This window comes from Candoia aspera, chromosome 13, assembly GCF_035149785.1.
Source record: "Candoia aspera isolate rCanAsp1 chromosome 13, rCanAsp1.hap2, whole genome shotgun sequence".
Classification (NCBI taxonomy): Eukaryota; Metazoa; Chordata; class Lepidosauria; order Squamata; family Boidae; genus Candoia; species Candoia aspera.
The window spans coordinates 10,667,191-10,693,289 of NC_086165.1; the positions used below are offsets into that span (position 1 = coordinate 10,667,191).

A 26,099-nucleotide genomic window follows, 5' to 3' on the forward strand; every position below is an offset into this window, starting at 1 on the left:
CACCTACTACAAGGTCCTGTGGAATCTATTGTCTCCTAGGATATTCGGTGCCCCATACAGACAGGTGTTCTTGCTTCCTGTTTCCCATTAACTCCATGGTTGTATCTCTTATCCTAGGTTCTCTTGAAACCTTTCTCCCTCCGCTCTCAGAGCCCAGGGCAGTGACTTGCCAGCCACTGGTACAATTTTCCATCAAAGCATCACATTTTCTCCAGCTGGGGATAATTCATGGTGATCTTGTTTTCATAAATAGGGATCTGTGGCATTGCCCATGTTGATTGTGGTGCTTTAGCATATGTATTTATATTTGAATATGCACACTCTGGATTAGTCCAGCAAAAGTGGTGCCTTTATGAAAAATGTGCAGTTCTTGCGAAACATGAAGCATATGCCGCCAAGCTAAAAGCTCTTCTCTGGCCAAGTACATTTCCAAGTTCAATTCCTGGCTGGGAGAAACATATCTGATTTTAAGGAGTAAAAAGTAGTGGCTGGGAAAGTGTTTAACATTTTCCCCTGTCTTCTCTGCTCACAGTCCTGACCTTTGCTTTAATACTGTTTGGGTGTGATCTTTATTTTTTAAAAAAACATGGAACTGTTGCTGTCTCATGGCGGTGACTTAAGCTGGAGATGTTAGAGAGGTTATGAATTTAAAAGGCCGGTGCAACAGGAGAGACCGTTTAGAATGATCACATTGGAGTATTTGATTTTGCAAACCGGTGTTAACCGTAACAGCAGTCTGCAAAGGGGAGCAAACCAGAAGAAGGGAACAGAGTGCATGGGAGGGAATAGGGAAAGGAGAGAAAATAAACCAATTAACCAGAAAAGAAAATAATTCTATGGAGCTTGGTTCTCTTCTGAATTGGAGTTCTGTAGCATTTCAAAAGCCACTGCATTTTAAAGTGTGAAGGATTTCAGTTTGTTTATTACTGATCTGAGATACAGTCTCTTGTCCACAGATATTAATATTTCCAGTATTAACCAGGGGCAAAAAAATCCTCTAACATATTCCTTCCTTCCTTCCTTCCTTCCTTCCTTCCTTCCTTCCTTCCTTCCTTCCTTCCTTCCTTCCTTCCTTCCTTCTTTCTTTCTTTCCTTCTTTCTTTTCTTTTCTTTTCTTTTCTTTTCTTTTCTTTTCTTTTCTTTTCATAAGACATGCAGATCGTGAAGAATCCTCAATATTACCCTTTCTTTCTGCTGGCTTCACAAGGGTATGTCTATTTATTTATAGTCATCTTTTCTCTGAAAAGCTAAGGTGTGTGTGTATGAATTTGTGTGTATGTATGAGTGTGTGTGTGTATAAAATTCCCTTCTCATCCATATGGGTGGTGTGTGTCTTCCTCAACCTCGGGTCCTCTACCAGAGGCCTGGGAGGTTGAGGGTCCTGCGCAGGATCTGAGCTGTTCCTAGCACTGCACTCTTCTGGACAGAGACCCCTGATGTTGTTCCTGGGATCTGTTGGAGCCCCTCTCCCAGCTTAGGAGTCACAGCCCCGAGTGCCCCTACCACCACTGGGACCACTTTGGCCTTCACTCTGTGTGTGTGTGTGTGTGTGTGTGTGTGTGCGTGTGCGAATGCCTGAATTCACATGTACAGACTGATTTTGCCAAAGCCTGTGAAAATGAAAATGTTTCTCCACTTTTTGAACATAAGCAAAGGATTGCTGATAGCACATTTAGGTTACAATAGGAATAGACCTAACCATTTAGTTCAGATTGATTAGTTTGATAATTGTCTACTCTAGGGCTAGGAGAAATTTACTCTAGGAGAAATCCAACATCGTTGTCTTTTCAAGCAAACTTGGTGAACACAATCTGTCGTAAATGTTGATCTGCAAATTCTGTACAAAGCCATGTTTATATATTTATTTGCTGTACAGCCATAGACCAACAAAGACAATTAAAGGAAGGAGAAAAAAAAAGGGGGGGGGGATAATTATCATGATTTATTGATTATGTGCCATCAAGTTGTTGTCAGATCTTAGTGACCACGTAGATAGATTTTCTATTAAGTAACTATGATGGATCACATGAAAGCCATTGACAATAGATTAGAGGCTGAAAGAGAAGGGGGAAAGGAGACAGGATTAGCTACTCATGTCAAACCCATCGTCTTCCAATTGCAATGGCAGTAGCACAGAATTACATCATTTTTTTTGGTGATTACACTGGACTGATCCCTTGGCTGAAAGAGCAGGATTTCTGAGGCCAGTCCAGGCATCTGCTGATAAGGAAGGATGAACTCTTAGCACCACCAAGTGTGATTCAGGGGATTACTCAGGAGGAATGTATGATGGTCTAATCCTCTTCATCTGAACAGATGAAAAGGTGATTTTGAAAAGGCATATGGTTAAATCTCTTCATGACCTTTGAAGGCAGATCCTCAGATCTCACAAAAAGCAATGCCCTTCTCTGTGGGTCAGGGAGGGTATGATAGAAAATTTGGGAATGTCATGAACAGTGTCAGTGAAAACAGTGTAAGAGTAATATGAGAAGTTGGCTCTTTTGTTTTGTAGATCAGAGTCAACTGTGGTTTGATTGACTTCACTCATGGCTTTTCCTGGTCCCATCATAAACAAAGCAAGGGGAGAGAGTCTTCAGTAAGGCTGTCTACGGAACTATTTGTCTCTTTCAGGAAGAGGGGAATTTGTCAGCCAGCTGTGTATATTTGGGAAATTATTAGATAAAGATGCATATATCTAAGGATATTATATATGCAAACATTTCTTGCATCTTCTTTAATTGCAAAGTTAGGACAGATTGAGCTAAAGTCTCAGTACACATGATATCCATAGGGACAGAATATAGATTGTTCTTTTGATTGCTACTTGAATTGTTCTATTCTTCTTCTACATTAGTTCTCAAATTCAAGAAAGATTTCAAAGATTTCTTTTTTCAGAGTATAACATTTTACACACATTTTAACCTAAAGTTGGCAGTTTGATTGAACATTTATCCTGAAATACCTCTCATCCTAAATTGACCTTTGACGTACATTTATATTTGGTAGGGTTTTTTTACATTTTAATTTACATACACTGCTGAAACAAATGTGGGTTTTGGATGTGTAGAAGTGCAGTAAATAAAATTTGGTATATTTGTTGAGCTATATCAGAAAATTTGGAGATGGGTGAACACAGAATTATATTTGTATATTGATCCATCCTAGAAGTGTGAAATGGGTTCGTTTACTTAAGAAGTCCAAAATACGAAGAATCCCTATCTCTGCTTATTAAGAGAATGTCTATCTTCTGGAATATTCTATACAATAACTAGCAAGAGTTGCTCACCTGAATGGTTACATAACATTATGGGCAAGCTACATAACTGAAATGATTCTTCATAAGAAAACCTCCTTTTTTCTTAAGTCAAGGTTTTATTAATATCTGAATAGAAGAGGGAGATCTTTTGACATTGTCATCTTTTTCCCCATACAGAGATATGTTGAAAACTCGAACATCATGGCCTGTTACAATGAACTTATGCAGTTGGAATTTGGAGAAGTACAGGCACAATTTAAACTAAGGTACTGTTGCCTATCTAATCTTAATGTTCATGACATAGGAAAGGCCTGTCCTCACCAACACAGGAACTGGTTGCAATTTGATCTCTGGTAACATCTACCGTGATGTGCTGAAGGGTTGACTTGGAGAAAAGTTTGCAAATTTCAGGAACCATAGCTAGTTGTTGACCTGTTCACCCTTCAGAAATGATTTGGAAGAAGAGCTTCAGACCTTAGGAGATCATGGACATAGCCCCTCTCTGCTGTTCAATAAAGCAGCCTGTCCTTTTTCAGTGCAAGCCTGAAAAAAGATGCTGCTGCTTTAAGAGTCCACTTCTTCCAGATCACGGCTGAAGCATGAATGCATGGCCGAGGTACATACAATGCCTAGGTTGAATGTTTAGATGGAACAAAGACATGTTCTCCAGCATTTTATGAAGTCTATCTTTCATGTTGGAACTGACAGAAAGCAGCCAACCAAATATATGATCACTAGGCTTCAAAGGTAACCCTCCTTACAAGTTGAATATAGTCATCTTATAAAATTACTTCAAAGAAGAACCTCAGTCATTCAAATGCCAATGCTTTTGTAGCCAATGTGGCAGTAGGAGTCCAAACAGCAAGAGAAGGCCATAACTAGGAGAGCATTCATCCAGCAATGGCTGGTCTGGCAGTTGTGTCCTTCTTGGAAGAGGAGACACTGAAGACAGTGACTTATGCCCTTATCAGCTGTTGGCTGGAGTGTAACTTGCTTTACACAGAGCTGCACTTGGAGACCATTTGGAAGCTGCAGCTGGCATGGAATGCAGATTTCCACCTATTGACCAGCACCAGCTGGGTCAGCAGAATAATACCTATTCTGCATTGGTTGTCAATAGCCTTACTGGCCCAGTTCAAGTTTCTGGTAGTTCTCTCAAAAGCCGTTCATGGCTTGGGCCCTTTTTACCTTCAAGATCATCTTCTCTACATAGAATCTGCCCACTCTAGATAGTCTAGCTTGGAAATGATGCTATGGGTACCCACCCCTCAAGAGATCCAGGGTTTGGGGCCTGGTGGATGGCCTTTTCAGTGGAAGCCACCTCCCTATGGAACAGTGCCAACTCTTTTACCCCTTAGGAAATTGGTCCCAACTCACTTACCCTGTACTGTGAAACATTCGGAGAGGAAGATTCTTAACTAGGAACCACAACTGACCTATATTTCATTTTGGATTTTGTTATATATTCCAAGCTAGAATCTGACAAATAGATGGCATGCAAATTGCTGGAATAGATAAAGGAAGTTTTAACAGCCTCTTCAAGGTTTCCAAAAATGCAAAGAATTCAGTCATTCTTCAGGAGCAGAGGGAAACCTGGAAGGCAGAAAGTCCTCAAATGGTCCTCATGAAGAATGTTTGTGTTCATTGGTATGGAGTATGCATTAGCTGTTCAGTGGGGGATAGAAAAAGTTTGTATGTGACAGAATGGCTGGAAGGCTTCATGTGGAAAGACTGAATCCTAGAGTTGAAAAAAAGTCATTTAGCTTTCAAATCTGATCCCTTGCTGAGTTCAGGAATCTGAACTAAAACATCCCCGATGGATGGCTGTTCGGCCTTCTTCAGCATGCGAGATTTCATTGCACATTCCAACTGTTTTATTCTCTTTAAGCTTATTAGTTGTTTAGTTGTAGGCCATTCTTTTCCTTATAGATCTTGAAAAATCAAGTGATTTAAATCTAACGCGTCTGCTTCTTTTTTCACTCCTTTTCATTTCAGGGCTTGTAATTCGATATTTACAGCATTAGAGAAAAGTCAAGAAGCCATTGAGATTACAAGCGAAGACCATGTAATACAGGTCTGCTCTGGTTCTTTTTATGAATTTGATATTGTCCTGTGGTTTTGTATGATTTTGTTCCTTTGGTCACTTCATAGACACACATAGACTTGTGCACACGTGTAAAATATATGCATGTGTGTGCATTGAAGTATCTTAGTACCCTTATCTGTTCTTAATTCTGTACATATTTTTCTGGCCTTTCTGTGGGGGGAAAAATCCATCTGAAGTACATTTTGATTTAAGTAAGCATTTATTTTTGTAGAATATATATTCACAAAGAGCCTTGCTTAGCTTCAGAAGTTTATGGCAGTTTGTCTTTAGCCCAAGGTCATAAAAACCTTAGTGATGCTTATCTTGCTTGTCTCAAAAGTCAGGTATACTGGTTTCAATGGGGGGAAGGGAGTTTAGCAAGTCATAAAAATAATATACTTTTGATGCATCTCTTTTGGGGTGGAAGAAGTGGAACATTTTTAGCAGACTTAGAGTGCAATCCAGTTTGAAGCGTTACTCAAACAAATGTTGCCCTCACTGGCAAAATGGTTTAGTTTTACTCTCTGGATGGGACTAAACTGTATCTCCCAGCATGCCCCATTCCTGGCTATGATGTCTGAGACTGCTAGTAGTAATTCTGCCACATCCAGAGGGCCACTGGGGACATGTGGGATTGGAAGGGAGCAAAACCAGTTGGATTACAATCAAAACCAGTTTCGGCCGGTGGGGGCTACATTTGGTCTAGCAGATCTGAAGTAGTACAGGGCAGTTTTTAAAAGAGGTTGTGAAAAGCTTGATATTAAGACATACTAGAGATAGAAGGCAGGCTAAGCCGCAGTCCTCGGTATCTCTAGGTAGGACCTGGTACCCCAGTGGAGTGTACCATACCATAACCCATCTTTAATTAAATCTTCAGTTCTCCCATCAGCACCTGGCAGGTATCCTTATTCTTTCTCACAATGCCCCTGAGTGCTGGTACATCAGATCATTTTGGGAAAATACGGCAACAGGAGCCAGCTGCTTATCTCTTGTTCAGAGCACAGCCCCTGCTGTCATGTCCTTTAGCTCTGACCAAGATAATCATTTAAGTAGGAGGTACTTTCCAAAAGCTGGAGTGACCCACACAGGAGATCTTTCTAATGTAGCAGTTGTGCTTGCTTTAGGACTTATTCTGGCATTAATGATGTTCCATGGCTAATCGGATCCATGGACTTCGTTGAAAAGAGACTGTTTTCCTAAAATCATATACAGTACTGGGGAACAAGCTCCATTGGACACTGCACTGGATTCATACAGCAGCCTTCACCTGGTTGGTCCACTAATTCATTTTCTGGGTTTGTACAATACCTTGAACTGTAACCCAACCAAACAGGCTAGATTCATGCAACACTTGAATCAAACGAGTGAGTTTCACACACACACACGCACAAAACCAAGGTTAAAACTGCCTGACATAGTCCCAGTCAAGGGTGAGAGTGGTAGTGGGAACTACTTTTCAGTAAATGCTTAGTTTAATTATTTATTTAAGCACTATGATTTCATCACTGCCTTTTAGCTTTTCAGCTAAAAAGCTTCCCTGTAATATGACAGCCTCTGCCCTTGGATCTGGTTCTAGTGAAAAGAGTTCTACACAGCATAAGAAATGTGCATCGAGACCGAATATTAGATAAATGCTCAGGCTGATCTTAAAATTTCACTTGCGCTTGTTCCTTTTTTATTATTATTTCATAGTATGTAAATCCTGCATTTGAAGGAGTGATGGGCTATCACAAAGGCGAATTAATAGGAAAGGAACTAACAGAAGTGCCTACAAACGAAAAAAAAGCTGATTTCCTTGACACTATTAATTCTTGCATCAAGTTTGAAAAGGTAGGCATCGGTCTGATCTTGTGTGGATATTAGTAGGAACGATGAACCAGCACAGCTGATTTTGGGTTATTCGGTCACAAAACCTGCTTGAAAGTCTGTGTCAAATATGTGACTTCTCATTCTAACCTACATTTGTTGTGATTAAATAATGGAAAAATTGAAAAATTGCTCTGTGAACTACTCTGAATTTCCTGGGAAGATGGGATGGATACAGATATAAGTAATATATAAGGTAGGAAAACAGTGCATAAAACTTGCAGAAATGTTCTGCTGGAGAAAGAAACTCTGTCATATCCCCCTCTTTATATGGTAGAGGAGCCTAATGAGCTTGTGGTAGCTGTTTGATGGAGGAGAATCTTCTCTGTTCCAAGGGCAGTGGAAGAAGATGATCCTCACTTGTTTCCTCATTATGCAAGCAACCCATCTACCTACCTCTTTATACCAATAATATTGGGGTGATACTGATGGAACAGAAAGTCGCCATACATCAGTCAACTGGGCAGTCACGTGTTTCCCTCTATTCCTGCATCTGTTAATGGAAAGCAACGTCAGTCCTGCCATCCTGGTATTCTAAAAACATAACAATCTGTCTGTGAAAATTCTGGTCGTGCTCAAAATGGCATGTATGTTGGTCTGTCCTGCTGCTTTCTGCTTGATTGGTTTCCCCATACAAATGAAAAACGGGCTTGAGAAATCCTTTCCAAGGCCATGGAAATGTGTGGCACAAAGGTCAACTGTTTCAGCGTGCTGTTAAAAACATGAGTGCGAGGGATGACACTTCAAAGATAAGTAAACTTCACAGTGTACCTGAGGCTCATCTTCTTGGGATGGAATGGATGCTCCATTAAAAAGCATTACGATGGTGATGATGATGATGATGATTTTGATGAAGGTGCTACCATGAACTGTGAGAATGACAGACATCATCTAGGCCTGGTGTAAATGCTCTAATTTGGAAAAGGAAAGGCTGGACGTGTTCAAATATATCTGGGGAACAAAAGCAAATGCAACAGGAGTTTTCCCTGAGAATTTATTTATACTTCCCTTTATTTTTAACTTACTTGTTGGGGGTTTGATCTGTAGTGGATAAATGCTGCTCTCTGTATTTTGGGACTCTGTTGGGAAACATAGCTTTGGGGTTTTCATGGGCCATCCCCCACTTGAATGTTGTGTTCCATCACTGCACATGATAGCATGGAGGTGGGAAGGAATGGTAAGAGCTTTATTTGGATCAAGCAAATGCGTTTCATTTTTCTAAAACTAAACAGTAAGCATCAGGCACTGAAAAGCATCTAACATGCATGTCCTAAAAGCTTGCAACATTTCAACCTTCTGGCTCAAAATCTCATGAGATTCTAATCCAATGTTGTTGGCATTCAGGGGGCAACTAGGTGCAATATATACCACGGAAGGTTCCAGTTAGATGCCAAGTGGGTAAGATAGAGGGGAAAATTTGAAGGAAGCAACAGAGAAAGTTAAACAAGAGTGCAGTAAGAGGTTATAGCATATGGTGCAGCATTGTGCCAACGCTATGTGCTTTCCCATAAGGCAACTATCCAAAATCAGCACATGAGAACTGAGTCAAAGGTGTGCTTTGATAGTGACTGGTCTTTTAGGTAGAACATTGCTCTTTCTTGGTCTACAGGAATGGCAAGGAACCTACTATACCAAAAAGAAAAACGGCGAGAGCATACAACAAAATGTGAAGATAATACCTGTCATTGGACAGGGAGGGTAAGCATGATTGTCTCGTTGTGACTTTGCGTCAGTTTTTGAGTCCTGGTGACTGCCTGGACTAGTTCTTGCAGTTTTCCTGGCAAGGTTTTTCAGGAGTGGTTTGCCGTTGCCTTCTTCCTTTTAGGGCTGAGAGAGAGAGACTGCCCCAAAGTCACCCAGCTGGCTTCATGCCTAAGGCGGGACTAGAACTCACAGTCTCCTGGTTTGTAGCCTGGTGCCTTCAACACTATACCAAACTGGCTCTCCTATGATTGTCTTAGCATTGATGATATCTATATTATATCTATATAGAGTCACTTGCTGAGATGGGCGGTGAAGGAATGTGATAAATAAATAAATATTCTGAAAAGTAGGCATGTTTATGGAGAACAGCTTCCTATCACATCCAAAACTGGAGACTTGTACCCTAAACTTCCACATACGGAGGTGCTTTTCTTCATCTCCCTACTAAAGATTGTTTTTCCTGCTCATCAGTTCTTAATACAGTAGTCTATTTTCTCTGCATCCCCTTTCCAAGGAACCAAGAGATCCCTTCAATAAATGATAGTGAAGAGGCAGGAACTCTCCCCTTCCTCAACTAGATTTCATTTTATTTTTTAAAAAGGATTTAGCTGTAAGCAATGACAACTGGAGTCTATGGTCAAGTTGACAAGTTGGAGACCAAATTGCTCTCATCCCATTCTTTTGTTTCATTTTTACAGAAAAATTAGACACTATGTGTCACTTAGTAGACCGTGCAATGACAACAATAAGGTAAGCAATAATAACAACAACAACACAATTTAATGAAGTTAATCAATTAATCCAATTTCAAGGCCACCTGACTCCTCAATTAGAACATTGTAATTCCAGGTTGAGTCTTACAACTTAGGCTAATTGTACTTTTTGCTCTAATTCGTTCATAGGCTGAAAGAATCTGTGAACGGGTACAGGCCGAGTCCCAGACAGGTACAATGTTACATGTGCTCAGCAAAAACTTGGTTACATTCCAATAATTCCTTTGTTATTCTCTGCTAATGACTTTATGTTGGGTATGTTCCAGGCATATTTTGGAAAAGCCAAGGATATTAACAGGGAAAACCTTAATACAAATTTGTAGCACGCCCAATTGTGCGGGGGTCTGTGGTTGCAGGAGTTTTAGCTTCTTGTGTGAACTAAGCCTTTACATTAATCTGTAAAATAATTTGTTTGTTTTGGCATCACAAATCATGCAAACACAGCAATGGTGTGAGGACTGAAGCTCTCGGTCAGGAAGCACTGAAAATAGGATTTGTAGCAAGGAGGCTGAAGCACAGATGATACTGCTGAAGAAAAGCAATAATATTTGCATAGCAATAAAATGGTATCCTAGGAGGGAGACTAAATAAGTAAAAAAAATATCAGCTCCAGGCAGCTGTGATTCAAAACTGACGGGAATCAAAGGAACCTTGACTGTTTCATGTGTATGTAGGAGACAGAGACTCCAATTTTGCTTTCTCTCCCTAAGTCGTAGTTGCCGATAAAGCTTCAATAATTTAGATTTAATGTATCAAAGGGCAGAGGTTGAGTTTTACCATGGCTAGGAATAGAGCCTATGAAGGACATGTTTGCTTGGCTCCTGCTATGACAGGTTACAGATGTTTAATATTCAAAGTAGGACATAGCAGACCAGGCAAAATCTATATCATTAATCTGGTCCACTTTGGGGGATAAAATTTGGGCCCAGTAAGGTTTATTTCCTTTGAATTTCAAGAAAAAATCCAAAAAAGCAAGTCACAGGTCCATTTGGGAGCGGGATGGGGTTGGATGTCCTGTGATTACATGATCATTCCAGGAAGTGCTACATGGGGAGAAACAGCCTCTGGATGGATTTGTATTTGGGAGAGGAAAACATACAGACTTTGTTCCTGCTAGTTTGCTGGGGGATAAAAAGGAACAACAAAACAGCGGACTTATTTCACATTTTTAGTCCGAGGCAGAATTGATCTCACCATTGAGATAGAACCAAGTGGCTGTGTTGAGCAACAGATTCCAGTCTCCAGGACAAGGGTTAGTAATTTGGGGCCAACAGACAAGCTTCCAGAGTGATCAAAGCTGAGCTTCCAACCTCGCTCAGAACCAAAATGTTCTTTCTCACGGTAGTGATGATCTAACTTCCTTGCCTCCACAGATATGCAGACCTGCAGACACAAAGACAGGAGGAAAGGTTCTCTCGATGTCCGATCCACTACCTCCCGAGGCAGTGATGGTATATCACTAGCTTTTTTAAAATTACCTTTTTAAAACTGCCTTCTCAATAATCAGCACTCTTGTATCTCCTGCTTCCTTCAAAGCCCATGACATCCACTTGTCTTCATTTGGGGGAAAAAGTGTGCAGTGGCAAAGATGTAAACTTTGGATGTCTAGCTAGGCAAATGCATAGTATCCAGCAGTTGCGTTTATAATGCAGGCAGACTCAGCTGGTTAAATTTGGTTTATGTCTGCAGGCCTTTACGTTGCAGCGTAAAATATTTTAGTGAGGGGTAAGATGTCTAATATCCAGGAATGACAGCAATAGTTTGGACAAGCTAATGCCATCAACTAATATGCACCTTCATTTTTTTCTTACATAGGAAGTTCTCAGAGGAGGCACTCATCAATGGCCAGGATACATTCGATGACTATTGAGGCACCTATTACCAAGGTAAGGCACTTCCGTTTGAGGTAGCTTCAATCTCTTGGAAGCTTTGGTTTTTCCTGCTATAAAACTCCCATGTCTTTGCAATGTTTCTTGACTTTTAAAGTCAACTTGGCTAATTTTTTTTGTGGATTTGCACAATACGTGGAATCATAAATTAGGTTCACATAGCAGGCTAAGATACCCCCCCCAAAAAAATCCTACTCAAGCTTAACATTAACCAGGTTTAGCCCGTTCTGCAAATGTACCTACTAGGTCTTTACTTAGTCATCCCAGCTAGTAAATTGCAGCTTAGTTTCCTATTGACTGAAGTAATTCAGAACAATGCTGCCTACCTGATTCTCCTTATATTTCCACAAATGCATGATTAGAGATATGCTTCTTTCCTTCTGTTATTGTTGAGGAACCAGAAATGGAATAGGGGCTGGAATAATCTTAAATGGAGTTAGATTGACCCCACAGTAACAGTCCAATTTGTCATTTACTGTTAGGACAAGCAGTGCCTAAGGCAATTCTGTGGGATTTTGGGATGTTTTCTCTTGATGTCCTCCTCAAAAGAAAGATGACATGGCCTTCCCTTTTTTCACGGGAAGAGCTAAAGCGGATGGGAAACTTCTAGTCTCTCCTGGTAGCCTGCAGGGCTTTGAGGAAGGTCCCCCTCCCACCATTCCTATATGTTGCCTGTACCTTGTCTTTCCCCATCAAGATGCAATGGAGGAATGTGTTGGGGGGAAGTGCAATGTAAATAAAGCAGATTCGATCCTGAAGCAGAGCAGCTACTCTTTGCAATTCCCAGCACAGAAGAACCTAATAAGCTTTGAAGCTCCAGAGATAGCCCAGTGTTTTGCCTACAGAACGTCCAAGATCTCGGGATAGAACTGGGGGGGGGAAAACCTTGAATGAAGGTCTGGGGAGTGGGTGCCCGGAGCTTTATGCAGACACAAACATTATTAGTAGTAATAGTGGTGATAGTTGCACTACTACTAGTAGTAATAACAAGTCAGTATTCCAAATACCAGCTTGACTGAATCCAACAAGCCAGTTACTACTCTGTGTAATGATACGGCTAGACTGAGTACCATAGTATCCCCATTGCAGCATCATTTCCTGAGGTTTTCTTGGATACTAAAAAGACTGGAAGGCACCGTATTTTTTCCAAAGGAAGGTTATCTTGAAATTAAGAAGATATTTTCCCCCAAAAGGAAAGTTAGATAGCAAAGCTCATCATCTTCCATTACCATATTCTCAGCAAATCTAGATGACCCACCCTTTTGAAAGGTAAATGATTGTGGGGGGGGAATCTATTCCCTTTAGGTAAATACAAGTAATTGATTTCTTTCTTTCTATTTAGGTAATAAATATTATCAACGCTGCCCAAGAAAGCAGTCCCATGCCAGTGGCTGAAGCGTTAGACAGAGTCCTAGAGATTCTGAGGACTACTGAGTTGTATTCTCCACAGCTTGGCACAAAAGACGAAGACCCACATACAAGTGACCTCGTTGGTGGCTTGATGACGGTAATTAAAATCAAAGTATTTGAGTTTGTTGGAACTGCTGATGGCATCAAAATCCGCTTGCTGCAGCCATCTTGCAATGATAGCAAATCCTGACCCGTTGCTTCTGTACAAGCTGCAGTGCTAGACAGGGTGTGAGTGTGCAGGTCTGGAAGTATATTGACAAGGGTTTCTTACAGCTTCCACTGATCAGTCAAACCAATTTTAGATGGAAAATTGCTCAGCCTTCAGCCTGATAATTTGGTGTGCTAAAAAATGCATAGAAACATCTTGCTGATAAGCCCAGCCTATTTTAAACTGATGAGTTGCTTGCCTCTTCAGCAGAAAGACCTTTTGTCAAAGAAAGCTTTTGCAAGACTCTTAATCTGAAGATGCATTTAGTTCAGTTTGTTTTTAAATGCATGGATGGCTTCTTGGCCAAGACACCAGAGACTCTTAACGTAAAATGCAATAAGACAGCTGTCCAGCAAGCAATAGAAACTAATGAAAATCCTACTGGTTTTTAATCTGGAGCGATTACATTAGAAGGAAAATCTCTGCTCTGAAGCACTAGTTTCTGCCTGTCTTCTTTTAAACACATAAAATAGGTCATGCAAGTTTTTCTAGCCAAGGAACTCAATAAATGGAGTTCTGCTACCTAGAAAGCTCCAGATTGACATTCCTCATGGATAAGGACAACGGACATTGAAGTTCTATACATCTGGTGGGTACCAGGTGGTGAACATTGCCCTAGATCTTACGTCCACTTTCTTTACTGGGATTTCCACATGCCATTTTTAATGCATTTGCCAATTAATTAGCATACTTCTTTTAGGACTTCTCACCAATTCAGAGTCTGACTCTTGCTTCTGGACTAGATAGAGGGTTCAAGCAACATTTTCTGATTTATATTCTCTTTATTCTATTAAATATCCAGAAGGGTAAATTTAAAGAGGGGCCTTTATTTCTTCCTGTGTTCTTTTCAACTTTATTCAATAGGATGGACTGCGAAGATTATCAGGGAATGAATATATATTATCAGCAAAGCGTAAGTATTATTCTTTACTGTACTAGATATGTGTGATCTTCAGAAATTTAATTTTGGGTAAAGCACAGCCAAAAATCATTTTGAAGAGGGGCAAACAGATAACCAATGTGCAGTTTTGTGTAATTATTGCAGTATCATCAGGGCATTATTACCCAAACCGCAAGCTAAATATACCATTTTAGTGAGGCATATAGTTTGGAAAGGGTATTTTGTTTGCTAAGAGGCTTAAAGTTTTGTAAATACTTTACACAGGTTCAAAGATAATGGGCCAGCTTGCAGTCGTGTGACTTAATAGACATAACATAAGGAGGAGGAAAGTGGGGAAAAAAAAGAATATGGAGACTAGTTCTTGAAGATAAAGCAAAGCCATTTGATCTGGACAAGTGGTCTCCAGGTTTACAATGTTTATAAAGACACATCCCATCACCTTAGCTGCTCCAAGTCATAAATGGAGCCAGATCATATTTTTTTCCATCTCTGTCATCTCAAAAAACTTCCAGCTAGATGGAATGGTCTTTCTGGTTTGAAGAGGAGAATCAGACCTGGTTGCCCTCATATGCTTTATGTAGGACAAGAGATGCAGTCTGTTCCTGGTTCAGTTAGCCCATCAGAGGTCAGGGTATGCCTGTAATACTTCTGTCCCTGTGTCTTCACCTTCTAGAAACCCATCAAGTACCGGGCAGTTTGATCTCACCCATCTCCCTGAACGACATCCCACCCAGAATAGCTCAAGCGATGGAAAATGAAGAAGACTGGGACTTTAATATTTTTGAGTTAGAGGGCGCAACTCATAAAAGGTTTGTCGGAGAAACAAGACGGACACAGCAGCCATCTGGGAGAGATTGGTCTTCTGTCCAAGTGCTGTTATTTCTCTTGCTGTTTATTTTGCTTCCGGTGCATTGAGAATAGGGGGAATGAACTGCCTTTTTTTTCTCTCTCTCCCTCTCCCTCTCCAGGCCTTTAGTTTTTCTTGGCCTTAAACTGTTTGCCCGCTTTCGGATCTGTGAGTTTCTCGGTTGCTCTGAGTCGACCCTGAGGTCTTGGTTGCAAGTCATAGAAGCCAATTATCACTTATCCAACTCTTACCACAATTCAACCCACTCAGCGGACGTGCTCCACGCCACGGCCTATTTCCTTTCTAAAGAAAGAGTAAAAGTAAGTCCAATGGCATAGGAAAAGAAACTTGGAAACAACCTTAGCTGAGCATTGGCTCTGGTGGCCCCGGGTTGCCTACTTGAACAAGAAAATCCAAGGTCTCTTGCAGAGTTCTTTCCCATCACTTCTATCTACCCCAATTACTTCTATCTGCAGAGATCAGGGATTTAAACTGCAGGCAGAGTGAGGGTTCTCTGCTAGTAAGCTCCAGAACTTCTTGGAGCTGCAATATCAGCTCTTCCTAAGCCCGGAGAACCGAAAAAAAAATGTGTATAGAGAGCTTGGGCCACCACTGTTCCAGGAGATTATTAATCAGCTCTGTGTATATTCAAGCATGATGTGAGGTTTGTGTAAACCTCATGTTCCAAGGAAACTGTTAGGGTGGCCTAAGAAAAAGTTTTTTTAATGGAAGCTTCCTGTGAGTTTCTGCCTTTCATCAGGATTGAACCATCCACATGTATGACTTATGGGAAACAGCAGTGGGTGGAATGCCAAAGTTCAGTGTCCCGTGCCTTCTTCTAAGATGCTCCATCCTGTTCTCTGCTCCTTTCCCCCCTTCCAGTTTTCCATTTCCCACCACAACCTTCAGATAGCATTTTGTGGCGGCTGCTGCTGTTGCTGATTTCTCACTGAGCTATTTTAGGATTTTTCCTCCCTATTACTAAGCTGTTCCCCTCACCACCATCTTTAAGATTGTTTACACTTCTGGATACCTTGGCATCCATGCATCTTGTCCATGAACCTCATCACTTCGTGAAGGTCCATGTGGGTATGAGTTCCCTGTTAGAACTCATCTTTCCAACATCAGGCTGAGTCTCTCTGCCTTGGCCTCTCCCAGCATCTGCCTCTTATTCTTCTCAGCAAACTTTGGATCCCATTGATGAAGTTGCTGCGCTGATAGCTGCTACCGTCCATGATGTGGATCATCCCGGGCGAACCAATTCTTTCCTGTGCAATGCAGGAAGTGAACTGGCCATTTTGTACAATGACACAGCAGTGTTGGAGAGCCACCATGCAGCCCTGGCCTTCCAGATCACCACCCGAGATGATAAATGCAACATTTTTAAAAACATGGAGAGGTAGGTTTCTAAAATGCCAGTATCCTTTAAAACTACAGTTATGACACTGTAGCTTTGAAAAGGGTTTGTCTTGACTGCATAGTGATGTCACATTGAGGAGTAGCAATGGAGGGAGATAGGTTTGTTATACTGTATTTCAAGGGGAAAGATATTGTGTAATGGCTGTGCCTCATTTTATGCATACAGTTAGATTAATGCAAGTGATGAATTTTTTTTACTTCAATGTAAAAAAAAATAACTGTAGAGGGACATCAGGAAAATGGTCCTTTTTCCAAGTGTTAACTTTCCACATGCAGGGAGATGTTTTAATTGGAGATCACAGTGAATGCTCCCCATCTGCATTATGAAGCACTACTGTCTTAATAGATCTCATTCATAAATCTTATTCAGGGTAGCTTCTACAGCATCATTAATGCATGGTGGGAGCCATGCAGAATGTAATTTGTCAGTAGAAACTCAACAGGATATCAGAGTTTATAACAAAATGCTAAGCCCAAATGCCGAACAGTGCATGAAGAACGGTTTGACAATACCATCATTTTGGACTTGTTTCTCCTAGCAGCATTACTAATTAATCTGTTAATATAAGAATGTGTTTAATAAACTAAAATTGTAGCTAATTAATTAGGAGGAGTGAATTTTAAGAGCTTAGAGCAAACTGTTATTGGTGGTGCTCTGGATTGGTTGTTCTGCTGTATCATGGTAACAGGCAAGAGTGGGAGCGAAAATATTACAGATGACCATGCCTTCTAAATGAGCATATTACTCTGTTCGTTAGCTACATTCTCACACTTATGCTAGGCTGACCATATTTCCCGTTTTGAACGGGACAGACCCGTTTTTTTAACATTTCCAGACCGTCCCATTGTTTTAACATAAATGTCCATTTTTTCCCATTTTCTTAAAAACCTTACTTAAAAATGTGAAAGTTCCCATGAACCTGTCAGAATGCAGTCTGACTTTGAGTGGAAGGAGAGGGAGCTCAGCAGAAATGGCGGGAAAAAAGCTGCAGAGCTCAACCTGGCGGGAAACCTAAAAAGAAAAAAACAGGATCAGCTGATAGGCGGTGATCAAAGGGTGAGCCGATTGGCTCCTGCCTAGAAACAGCAGGAAGAAAAGAACGTCAAAGCACGGCCAGAGGAGGAACGGCTTGTCGGGGACAACCGTTCACTAGACTCTCCAGCCCAGCCTTGCCTCTCACAAACGAAGGAATCCGGATTCCCAGCCCGAGAAAATTGGAGAAGTTCCTGCCTGCCGATCCAGCTCGTCACCCAGCCCTGCCCCGTTTTGCCATCCCAATGTCCCATTTTTGTCTCAAGGAAATATGGTCAGCCTAACTTACGCTGATATCTCAACGTGGAAAACTAATCTGTCTGGAAGTCAGTCTGTATACAAAACTATGGGGCCCAACTAATGACTTGATTCAAAGTTCCCCAGCTGGCTTCAAGATGTCTTGGATTGCAGCTCTCATAATTCCAAGTCTTATGGGAGCTGAAGTCCCAAATAACTGAAAGATACCAGTTGGGGGAAGCCTGGCTGAATTGCCTTATTATGTGTGTGTGTGTGTGTGTGTGTTGAGTTTATATCCTGCCTTGATGAGTAAGCTTCCATGGCTGAGGGTGGACTTACACAGTACTGGCACCCCATGGTGCCAGTCCAACACTAACCACTTCACCATACTGGCTTAAAACAGAGCTGTCAACTTTTTTCAAATGGGAAGTTCTACTGATGAGCTGCACAGGGTCAATCGTTGGGGCTCTTGGCATCAGCTGGAAGCCAAAATGGTGACCCATGTGTCTTTGTGTCATCATGCAGATTATACCAATGATACATGTCCATTGCATCACACTTACTTGCTATTTCCCATTGGGACTGTGCAAAATGTTTCTAATGTGCACCGTTTGAAACTGTGGTTTTGTGTCTGAGATGGGCTCTTTCCGTCACTTTGAAAGTGTTGGGAGATCAAAGCAGAACAGTTCAAACTCAAAATAGAGCTTTTCAAGCTCAGAGCACTTCCAAAATGTTTGAAAGAGCTTGGCTTTGAACTGAAACAGAGTTTCGAATTGGTTTGGTTCAAAATATTTTGCCCATCGGCATTTCCTACGTATTTTGTCCTCTTGGCTTTCAGTCACACGAGGCATTACAATTCAGCAGCACCTTTTGGATGGGCTTTGGGGACCATGCGTAGGAGGAGCCAAGAGCAGATCCATCCCTGGCTTAAATATCAGGATGGTCTTTCTTTGCAATATTGCTTGAAACACTGAGTAGCTCTACTAAATAACAAAGCCCTGCACCTCTTTTTCCCTTTGTCTTCTTTATCTAGGAATGAATACCGAACTCTGCGACAAGCCATTATTGACATGGTCCTGGCCACGGAAATGACCAAGCATTTTGAGCACGTCAACAAATTTGTCAACAGCATCAACAAGCCGTTGGCTGCTCTTGAAGAGAATGGGGTAAGAAGTCCTACCAAGAAGGAGAGGTGAAAGCAAAAGTGCAAGTGGCTATTATTATATACTTAGGAATTAATTCCCCTACTTACTTCATGTTGCTCAAAAACAGAAGAAAAACCGAGGGACACTCTTAGGAATGAACTGTGAAAAGCACGGTCCCTTTTGCAAAAGAGGGGTAGCATCCATTTCTCCATCCTGCACTTTCAGTAGGAAGATCCAGGTTCAAACCCTTTCTCCGTCAGAAAGTTTATCGGCTTTCCTTGGGGCAATTACAGTCTCTCGCCCGGTCCCTAAATCTAGCAAATAAGCACAGATTTATTTATTTATTTATCTAATTTGTCCCCGCCCATCTCCTCCCATCGGGGGACTCTGGGCAGTTTACAACAATTGATTAAAAACCATAACCATAAATACACAGAATAAAATACAGTAATAAATAATATAAATAGAGGTAAATAAAGAATCCAAATATAGTAGGTACTCTAGAAACACGCTACTAGGATTTTCCCCAGTCCTCTGAGGAACATTTTCCACATTGTGCTAAGTCACGGTTTGCTTATTTTCATTATGTTAGGTAGGTATGTAAGTTTTTCGAGACAGCTTACAACACTAAAGCCAGAGAGTAAAAAATGAAGAACAAAAATTTAAATACATAATCAAACAATAAAAACTGAGCACCCAATAATAACAAAACTGTAAAATTGGCTGGCAGAGTACTTAAGAAGAGGTTCCTAAGTGGCATACATGTTCATAATGAACACATTTGTTGCTTTCAATGCCCAGAAGAAAACGTTTTTGCTTTCCTCTGGAAAGACAATAAAGTTGGCATCTCAGTGGGGAAGGCATGATTTGAATGGTGCAAATAAAACATCTCAGTGAATAAAGCTTCCATAGGTTTGTACAATAAAGAATGCTTCAAGTGGTGATTTGCAAAATGTATTAATTGTGAGTCTGTCCAATGTCAGGAAGCATTTGTTGTTGTTTTTTTTTTGAAAGGGAGCATTTGAACAATGTTCTTTCAGAGTAGGGGGAAGCAAAATTTGGGATTTCTGAAGTTCCTGAATTTGGAATTTGTAAGACCAGTGATCTGCCCTTTCCCAAACAACTGACTTGCCATTTTCCAATTGTTGTTGTGGTGCTTTGAGAATTCATCTCCCTTGTGAAAGAAACCTTTGGCATTTGTGCTGCTCTGGGGAAAGGGGGGTGCTGAAAACTCAGGTTCCAGCTACCCTTTTTGCTCTTTTAATGTCTTGTTTACTTTGCATGGTGGATTGAAGGCTTCCTCTGAGTTGGTAGTGCTTTTAGAAGCCTTTGCAGAAGGAGACCATTTCTGCATTCTTCACAAAGGGCTTCTTTGAGCTTTCCGTGAACTGTTTCCATTTATTCAGCAAAAAATTGGATCAGACCCAAGCATTTTGAAACAGGAGCTGAAGCTCCAGTTCCTTTAGTTATCCCAGCAGTTTTTTGACGAACGTTGGAAAGCCCATGAAGACACCATTTGGAAAGATGACCTCATGAAGAGGCTGAGCCTAGGATGGGAGCTGAGATGTCCAGATTCTGTAACAGCTTCCTTTGTGGAGTGTAGCAACCTTTCCCATTCATTAGCACCGTTTTGAATTCACACATTTCCCCACAGATTCTGTATAGAAATGGAAGGGGTAAATTGGAGGGAATCACCATGTGTGGCAATCTAAATTGTTTAAACAAATAACAAATTCATCTACTGACCTATCTACTATACCTCAGACAGAAAACACAAAGAAGGATAAAAATGGAATCATAACATATAGTCCAGATTACAGAAGTAATAATTCTGCTCAATTCTGCATTGAACAGACTCCATCTTAATACAGTTCTGCACATCACACTTTAAGAAGGATTAGAACAGACTGAAGTAAGTTCAGGGAAAGGCTACGAGGATAATTAAGGAACTGGAAACTGATTCCTACAAAATGTTGAGGGAACTGGATATGCTGTTTAACCTCGAAAAAGGCAACTTTACACAGATATGATAGCACTTTTGAAGTATTAGAAGAGGTATCATGTAGAAAAATATCAAGATTTGTTCTCTGTAGTCCCAGACTAGAATAATAAAGTTAAATTACAAGAAGACATCCATTCAACCATGGAACCAATGGCGGAAGGAGATGGTGAGTTCCCTTTGCTGGATGTGTTCAGGCAGAAGATGGACAGACTTCAGTCAGGGATGCTTGAATTTGAATTCTAACATTGAGCAGAAGGTTACAGACTCAGTGGCTCTTCCAACTTCACGTTGCTGTGATTCTTTGGATATCTGGAGCAGTTACTATCACTTCAATATCTAAGGTTGCCATTTTGCTAGTTCCTGGTCTTCATCCTTCTTAAAATGCAGTGCCAGGAACTGAATCTTGGTTGTCACATGAAGTCCGACTAAAGCTATTCTGAAGCTATGCCACAAGACAATGTATCTGTGTGTACGCAAGAGAGAGGGGGAAAGATTTGAAGCACGGTTGACAATAATATTTGTAAACTATTTCCCTAAGAGTACAAATGGGGATGGGGATTCCATCAAAAACGTCCTCACGTCTCCTGAGAATCGAATCCTGATCAAACGGATGCTAATTAAGTGTGCTGATGTTTCCAACCCCTGTCGCCCGCTGGGACAATGCATTGAATGGGCAGGTCGCATCTCTGAGGAGTATTTTGCACAGGTGAGTAAGAGGGAGCAAGTTGAAGAAATTGCAGCTGGAAGTTGGTCTTCATTTTTCCCAGGAGGTGAAAAAGCTGTGGAGGTGAAGGCCAGGCTTTCCCCATTAGAGCCTCTAAACCTCTTTGGGTGGCCCCTGGGTCCCTCCTGCTTAATCGAACAATTACAGTTTGGTTTCTTGCCATGTTGTTTTATTTCACAAGCATATAAGTGGCTGCTTGTGCCTCCCCCATCATCCCCCAGGGTTACAGTTTCACAATGGTGACGTGGGGAGAGATTGTTAGCAATAATTATGCACATTGTTTTCTTTGCAGACCGACGAGGAGAAAAGGCAAGGTTTACCTGTTGTGATGCCGGTTTTCGACAGGAACACTTGCAGTATCCCTAAGTCTCAAATATCATTCATTGATTATTTCATCACTGACATGTTTGATGCTTGGGATGGTAAGCCATCTCTTCTCTTGGACGCAGAAGAAAGAGAGAACTTCTCTTTATTACCTACCAGTAGGGGTTGTCCCCCTCTTGCATGTTCTTGAATACTGATCGGGTTGATGAAGGATGGGTGGGAATAACCAGTGATCCTGATGGGGTTGCTCAAGGACATGAATGGCCGACCCTGTGGTCCACAGCGTTTTTTTGGTGACATCCCCTGAATTCCTTCAGACTACCTGTCTTGGTGACATAGTACTGAAAATTGGCAGCATTGTTTTCTGGTGTTTTGAGGTGGGAAACATGAAAACAAGGGCATCAGGTCTAAATAATTGGTTATAAATGAAAAGAAGTCTCTCTGTTTTCAGTATTGTAATGGCCATGGATTACAGTTGATATTCTTGGGATGGATGAGGGTACCCATTTGGTAGGATTGGGTTTGAGATGAGTCTATGGAGTGTTCTTTGTTGCTTTAAGGAAGTGTGACTATTTTAAGGCTTCTCTTAGATGGTAAGTTTCATCTACTTCCCAGCTCAAAATAATGGAAAACAGCACCATCAGTTTTCAGCACTTACGATCAGGAATGGCTCTTAAGGAGGAACAAAAGGGAGGGAGAGCTTGCATCCCTGAAGCTGTAGGTTGCCCATAGCCCACCCACCCCAGTTAGGAAAACAAGCCCGACGTTCTCAGCCTCTGGGCAATTTACCAGGGGTGTCAGTGACTTTGCCTTTTTCTTTTCCAGCTTTTGCAGATCTGCCAAATCTGATGCAACACCTAGACAACAACTTCAAGTACTGGAAGGGGCTGGATGATAAGAAGCTGAAGACTCTCCGGGCACCCCCTGAATAGCTGTCAGACCATTTGACATGTACATCATCCATCTGGAAGCCCGCTCCTTCAAACTTGCATTTGGTTGTGCATTTTAAGATTTGTTTGCTCTCTTCAGTATGACAGCAAGGCCTTTTTATTCCCTGCCGTGGGGAGGCTGGACAATCTGAAGAGCCTCAAGGTCAGAGGGACACTCTTATCCACCTGCCATCTAGCAACGGAGGAGGTGAATATACTTTTCAAGCTGAATTACACTGGATCAGTGCCTGTATCAGAGAGAATTTCAGGGTGAACCTTATCTCTTGCATTATCTGCATGCTAGGAAGTGATGTTTGGAAAGACCCTTTCCTTAGAAGATCTCAGCACATAGTTCTTCAGAACAGCAAGTGAAGGTGAAAAATTCCCATCACAACAAGGACTCATAACCATTATGAGGAATCTTTTTAATGAGCACTAAAAGAATAAAATAAACTGAAACAGCTACATTGAACAATCAGACATTGACACATGGACCCTTTCTGAAGGAGCTTTGTTTTTTATCTTCTCAAATGGACTTAGCTGTATTTTTTCACATCGCCAAAGGTGCGATCTCTCAGTTCCAAGCTCTACTGAGAGCGAGTTCTTTAAAATTTAGTAGCAAATGGAAGCAAACCAATGGACAACCGCCCCCCCCCGCCCTGCAGATTTTTGAAGTTGATCGTTAGGCACCTCTGATTAAAATATGTTTTATTTATTTTGTTAGATGTTGAATATTTTCTATAAATTTATAAAGACTTTAAGCGCCAAAGCCAACTTCTAGATGCATTACAGTTTTTTCATGATTCCTAACTCATTATGCATTTTATTCTCAGATTGCAAAAGGGCGGGCAGTGAAAACAGCTTTTTACTGCGTGGAGGGAATCGCTGGGTATGTCAGTTTTATGTTAATTAAAGTGCGTTTTTATCAAAGGTTGTAGTGAAACGCCATCAGGTGGAATGAAGGGGATGCTCTGGACTACCTTATGTGCTGGCTTAGTAGTCAAAACAATGGCATCCGTGCACACTGGGTTCACATACTGTAGGTCCTTCCCCCCCTTTCTTTCTAGAGGTTTCCTTTTAAGGAGGAATGGTACTTTGCTCAGAGAAAATAATGGGAAAGCCCACCAAACAGCACGTGAAGATAACCGAGTTGTGGCAATTACTAATAACACCAAAGAAGGTGAGGAAGATGCTCAGCTTGAGCACAATTCAGAAAAAGGCCCTCACTGATTCAACGCACGTGTGAGAAAGTTGAAATATTACTTGACTTCGCTGTGCTGTTATGTCACTGCTGTGGCTGCGAAGTTCAGATCAGTGGCCAGCCAATCCGTGTCTGCGCCCTGCATCCTCATGTGTTCTTCAGGTCAATCGAATTTCTCAGCCCATCCTTAAAAAAAAAAAAAAGCTTGGGAAATTCCCACCCTCTGTTGTATGGCATCTATCGTGTTCTCCATCCACCCTCCACCCCCATTCAGTCCCCTTGTATTATTTTCTGTTCCACTTTTGCAACTTAAATCAACCATGCCTGCACACAGGGCCAGTTTTCTACATAGCCCTGCAAAATCCTACATAAGGTACACCAGAGGCCCGCGGGTGAGGACAGTGGTCTTGGTGTGAAATGTGTGTATGTTCCCATCATGAGAAATGTCTGGTCCTGCCTTGAAAGAAAGTTTTTTTTAAAAAAAGAAAGAAAAAAGCAATGGAGATGCTACATTTCCAAGAAGTTTGCAATCTGACTAGACTATTCTAGTGGATAGCAGAAGGGGGGGAGGCGGGGAGGAGAGTTAAAATGTATATTTGTAAAGTTTAGCCATTCCCTCTCAGACTTTTCCCCTTATTTATTTTTAAAATCTCTCACACTATTTCATAGGCCTCTGAAATTAAACCCTTCCTTTTAAAAATAAACCATGGAAACTTTCTTCCTGCTTTGTTCTTAATGTCTTCTGACCCAGCTTGGCTTTTTAAAATTATTATTCTTAATAATAATAATGTTTATTTCTTCTTAATCCTCATTCCTTGGGCAAAAAAGAAAAAAAAAGGAGGACATGCAGTTTAGTTGCATCAGACACCCGTTGTGCTCAGCTGTGTTGTGAGAAACCCAAAAACTTTCCATTACTCCAGATTTAGACATTCATATATATTAATAGCACTGAAATGCATATGTTTCCACGGGAGCAGGGAAATTGGTCTGAAATTTATGTGTGTGTATCTACAATATCCTAACTTCCAAATTCTTTTTCTCCCTCGCTCAGCCCCACACTGGCATTTCAGAGAAATTAAGCCTCCAAGAAGAGAATTCCACAATATGTAGCTTCTTCCTGCTCAAGGAACCATTATTTGCAGGTCTTCTGTCTAGAGCAGTGTTTCTCAACCTTGGCAACTTTAAGATGTGTGGACTTCAACTCCCAGAATTCCCCAGCCAGCAGACAGAAGACCTGCAAATAATGGTTCCCTGAACCAGAAGAAGCTACATATTGTGGAATTCTCTTCTTGGCTGGAGAATTCTGGGAGTTGAAGTCCACACATCTTAAAGTTGCAAAGGTTGAGGAACACTGCTGTAGAGGCTGTCGTTTCCCTTTTCTCTTGCAGATCCCTTTTTTTTCCATGGGGCCCTTCCACCTCCCTGTCTTTCCATTTGTTTGATTTGTGTGTAACTTCAAGTCAGGTTGTTTTTTTTTTTAATGGACTCCTGGCGACTGCCTGGACAAGTCCCTGCAGTTGTCTTGGCAAGATTTCAGAAGTGGTTTGCCCTTGCCTGTTTCTTCCTAGGGCTGGGAGAGAGAGACTAGCCCAAGGTCACCCAGCTGGCTTCGTGCCTAAGGTAGAACTAGAACTCAGTCTCCAAGTTTCTAGCCTGATGCCTTAACCACTGCACCATACTGGCTTGTTCCATTTATCTCTTCTCTTTTAAAGCTCCCACTGATAAAGTTGGATTTAGCTTTTAAAATTAGATCTTAAGCCAAAAGTTTTCCTACCCAAAATGTGCTGGCCTGGATCCAAAGCCCTAACTGTGGCAGAACAGGACCTCTACTCTTAGAAGGTATGTTTTTTCCAGCACCATTCCTGGTGGGCCTCTTCTGGACTGGCACCAGATGCTTATGCCCAGCCTGAGCAGTGAGTTCAGTGTAAAAATAAGGCCTTCACACCTGCAGGGTCAAGCTGCTTTCATTTGCAACAGGCTGGGGAATTCTGGGAGTTGAAGTCCACACATCTTAAAATGGCCGAGGTTGAGAAACACTGATGTACAAAGCAGTCCTACAGTCAATCTCTTGATGCAGCTATCACTCCTATATTGTAGCCAAGATGGGAGATAAGGCAATGCTTTCTTCATTTTTACCTGCATTTC

At 41.3% G+C, this 26,099-nt stretch overlaps 1 protein-coding gene across 2 annotated transcripts in view; it reads left to right on the top strand.

The window, feature by feature from the left end:
- LOC134504994 (high affinity cAMP-specific and IBMX-insensitive 3',5'-cyclic phosphodiesterase 8A-like) overlaps positions 1 to 24,671 on the top strand; it is a 92,675-nt gene extending 68,004 nt beyond the window's left edge. The window contains exons 5-22 of one of the 2 annotated variants that reach the window (XM_063314477.1): positions 1,151 to 1,208; positions 3,434 to 3,522; positions 5,252 to 5,330; positions 7,035 to 7,172; positions 8,818 to 8,906; positions 9,611 to 9,662; positions 9,815 to 9,857; positions 11,059 to 11,136; positions 11,501 to 11,571; positions 12,917 to 13,081; positions 14,057 to 14,105; positions 14,767 to 14,902; positions 15,062 to 15,260; positions 16,122 to 16,339; positions 18,663 to 18,795; positions 21,315 to 21,482; positions 21,793 to 21,922; positions 22,650 to 24,671. In XM_063314477.1, the coding sequence (XP_063170547.1) occupies positions 1,151 to 1,208; positions 3,434 to 3,522; positions 5,252 to 5,330; positions 7,035 to 7,172; positions 8,818 to 8,906; positions 9,611 to 9,662; positions 9,815 to 9,857; positions 11,059 to 11,136; positions 11,501 to 11,571; positions 12,917 to 13,081; positions 14,057 to 14,105; positions 14,767 to 14,902; positions 15,062 to 15,260; positions 16,122 to 16,339; positions 18,663 to 18,795; positions 21,315 to 21,482; positions 21,793 to 21,922; positions 22,650 to 22,756 (2,002 nt within the window). In that variant the 3' untranslated portion in view covers positions 22,757 to 24,671. Of the gene's footprint in view, positions 1 to 1,150; positions 1,209 to 3,433; positions 3,523 to 5,251; positions 5,331 to 7,034; positions 7,173 to 8,817; positions 8,907 to 9,610; positions 9,663 to 9,814; positions 9,858 to 11,058; positions 11,137 to 11,500; positions 11,572 to 12,916; positions 13,082 to 14,056; positions 14,106 to 14,766; positions 14,903 to 15,061; positions 15,261 to 16,121; positions 16,340 to 18,662; positions 18,840 to 21,314; positions 21,483 to 21,792; positions 21,923 to 22,649 lie in introns of those variants that run through there. The other variant, XM_063314478.1, reaches the window with a different exon arrangement.
- The last annotated feature ends 1,428 nt before the right edge of the window (positions 24,672 to 26,099 follow it).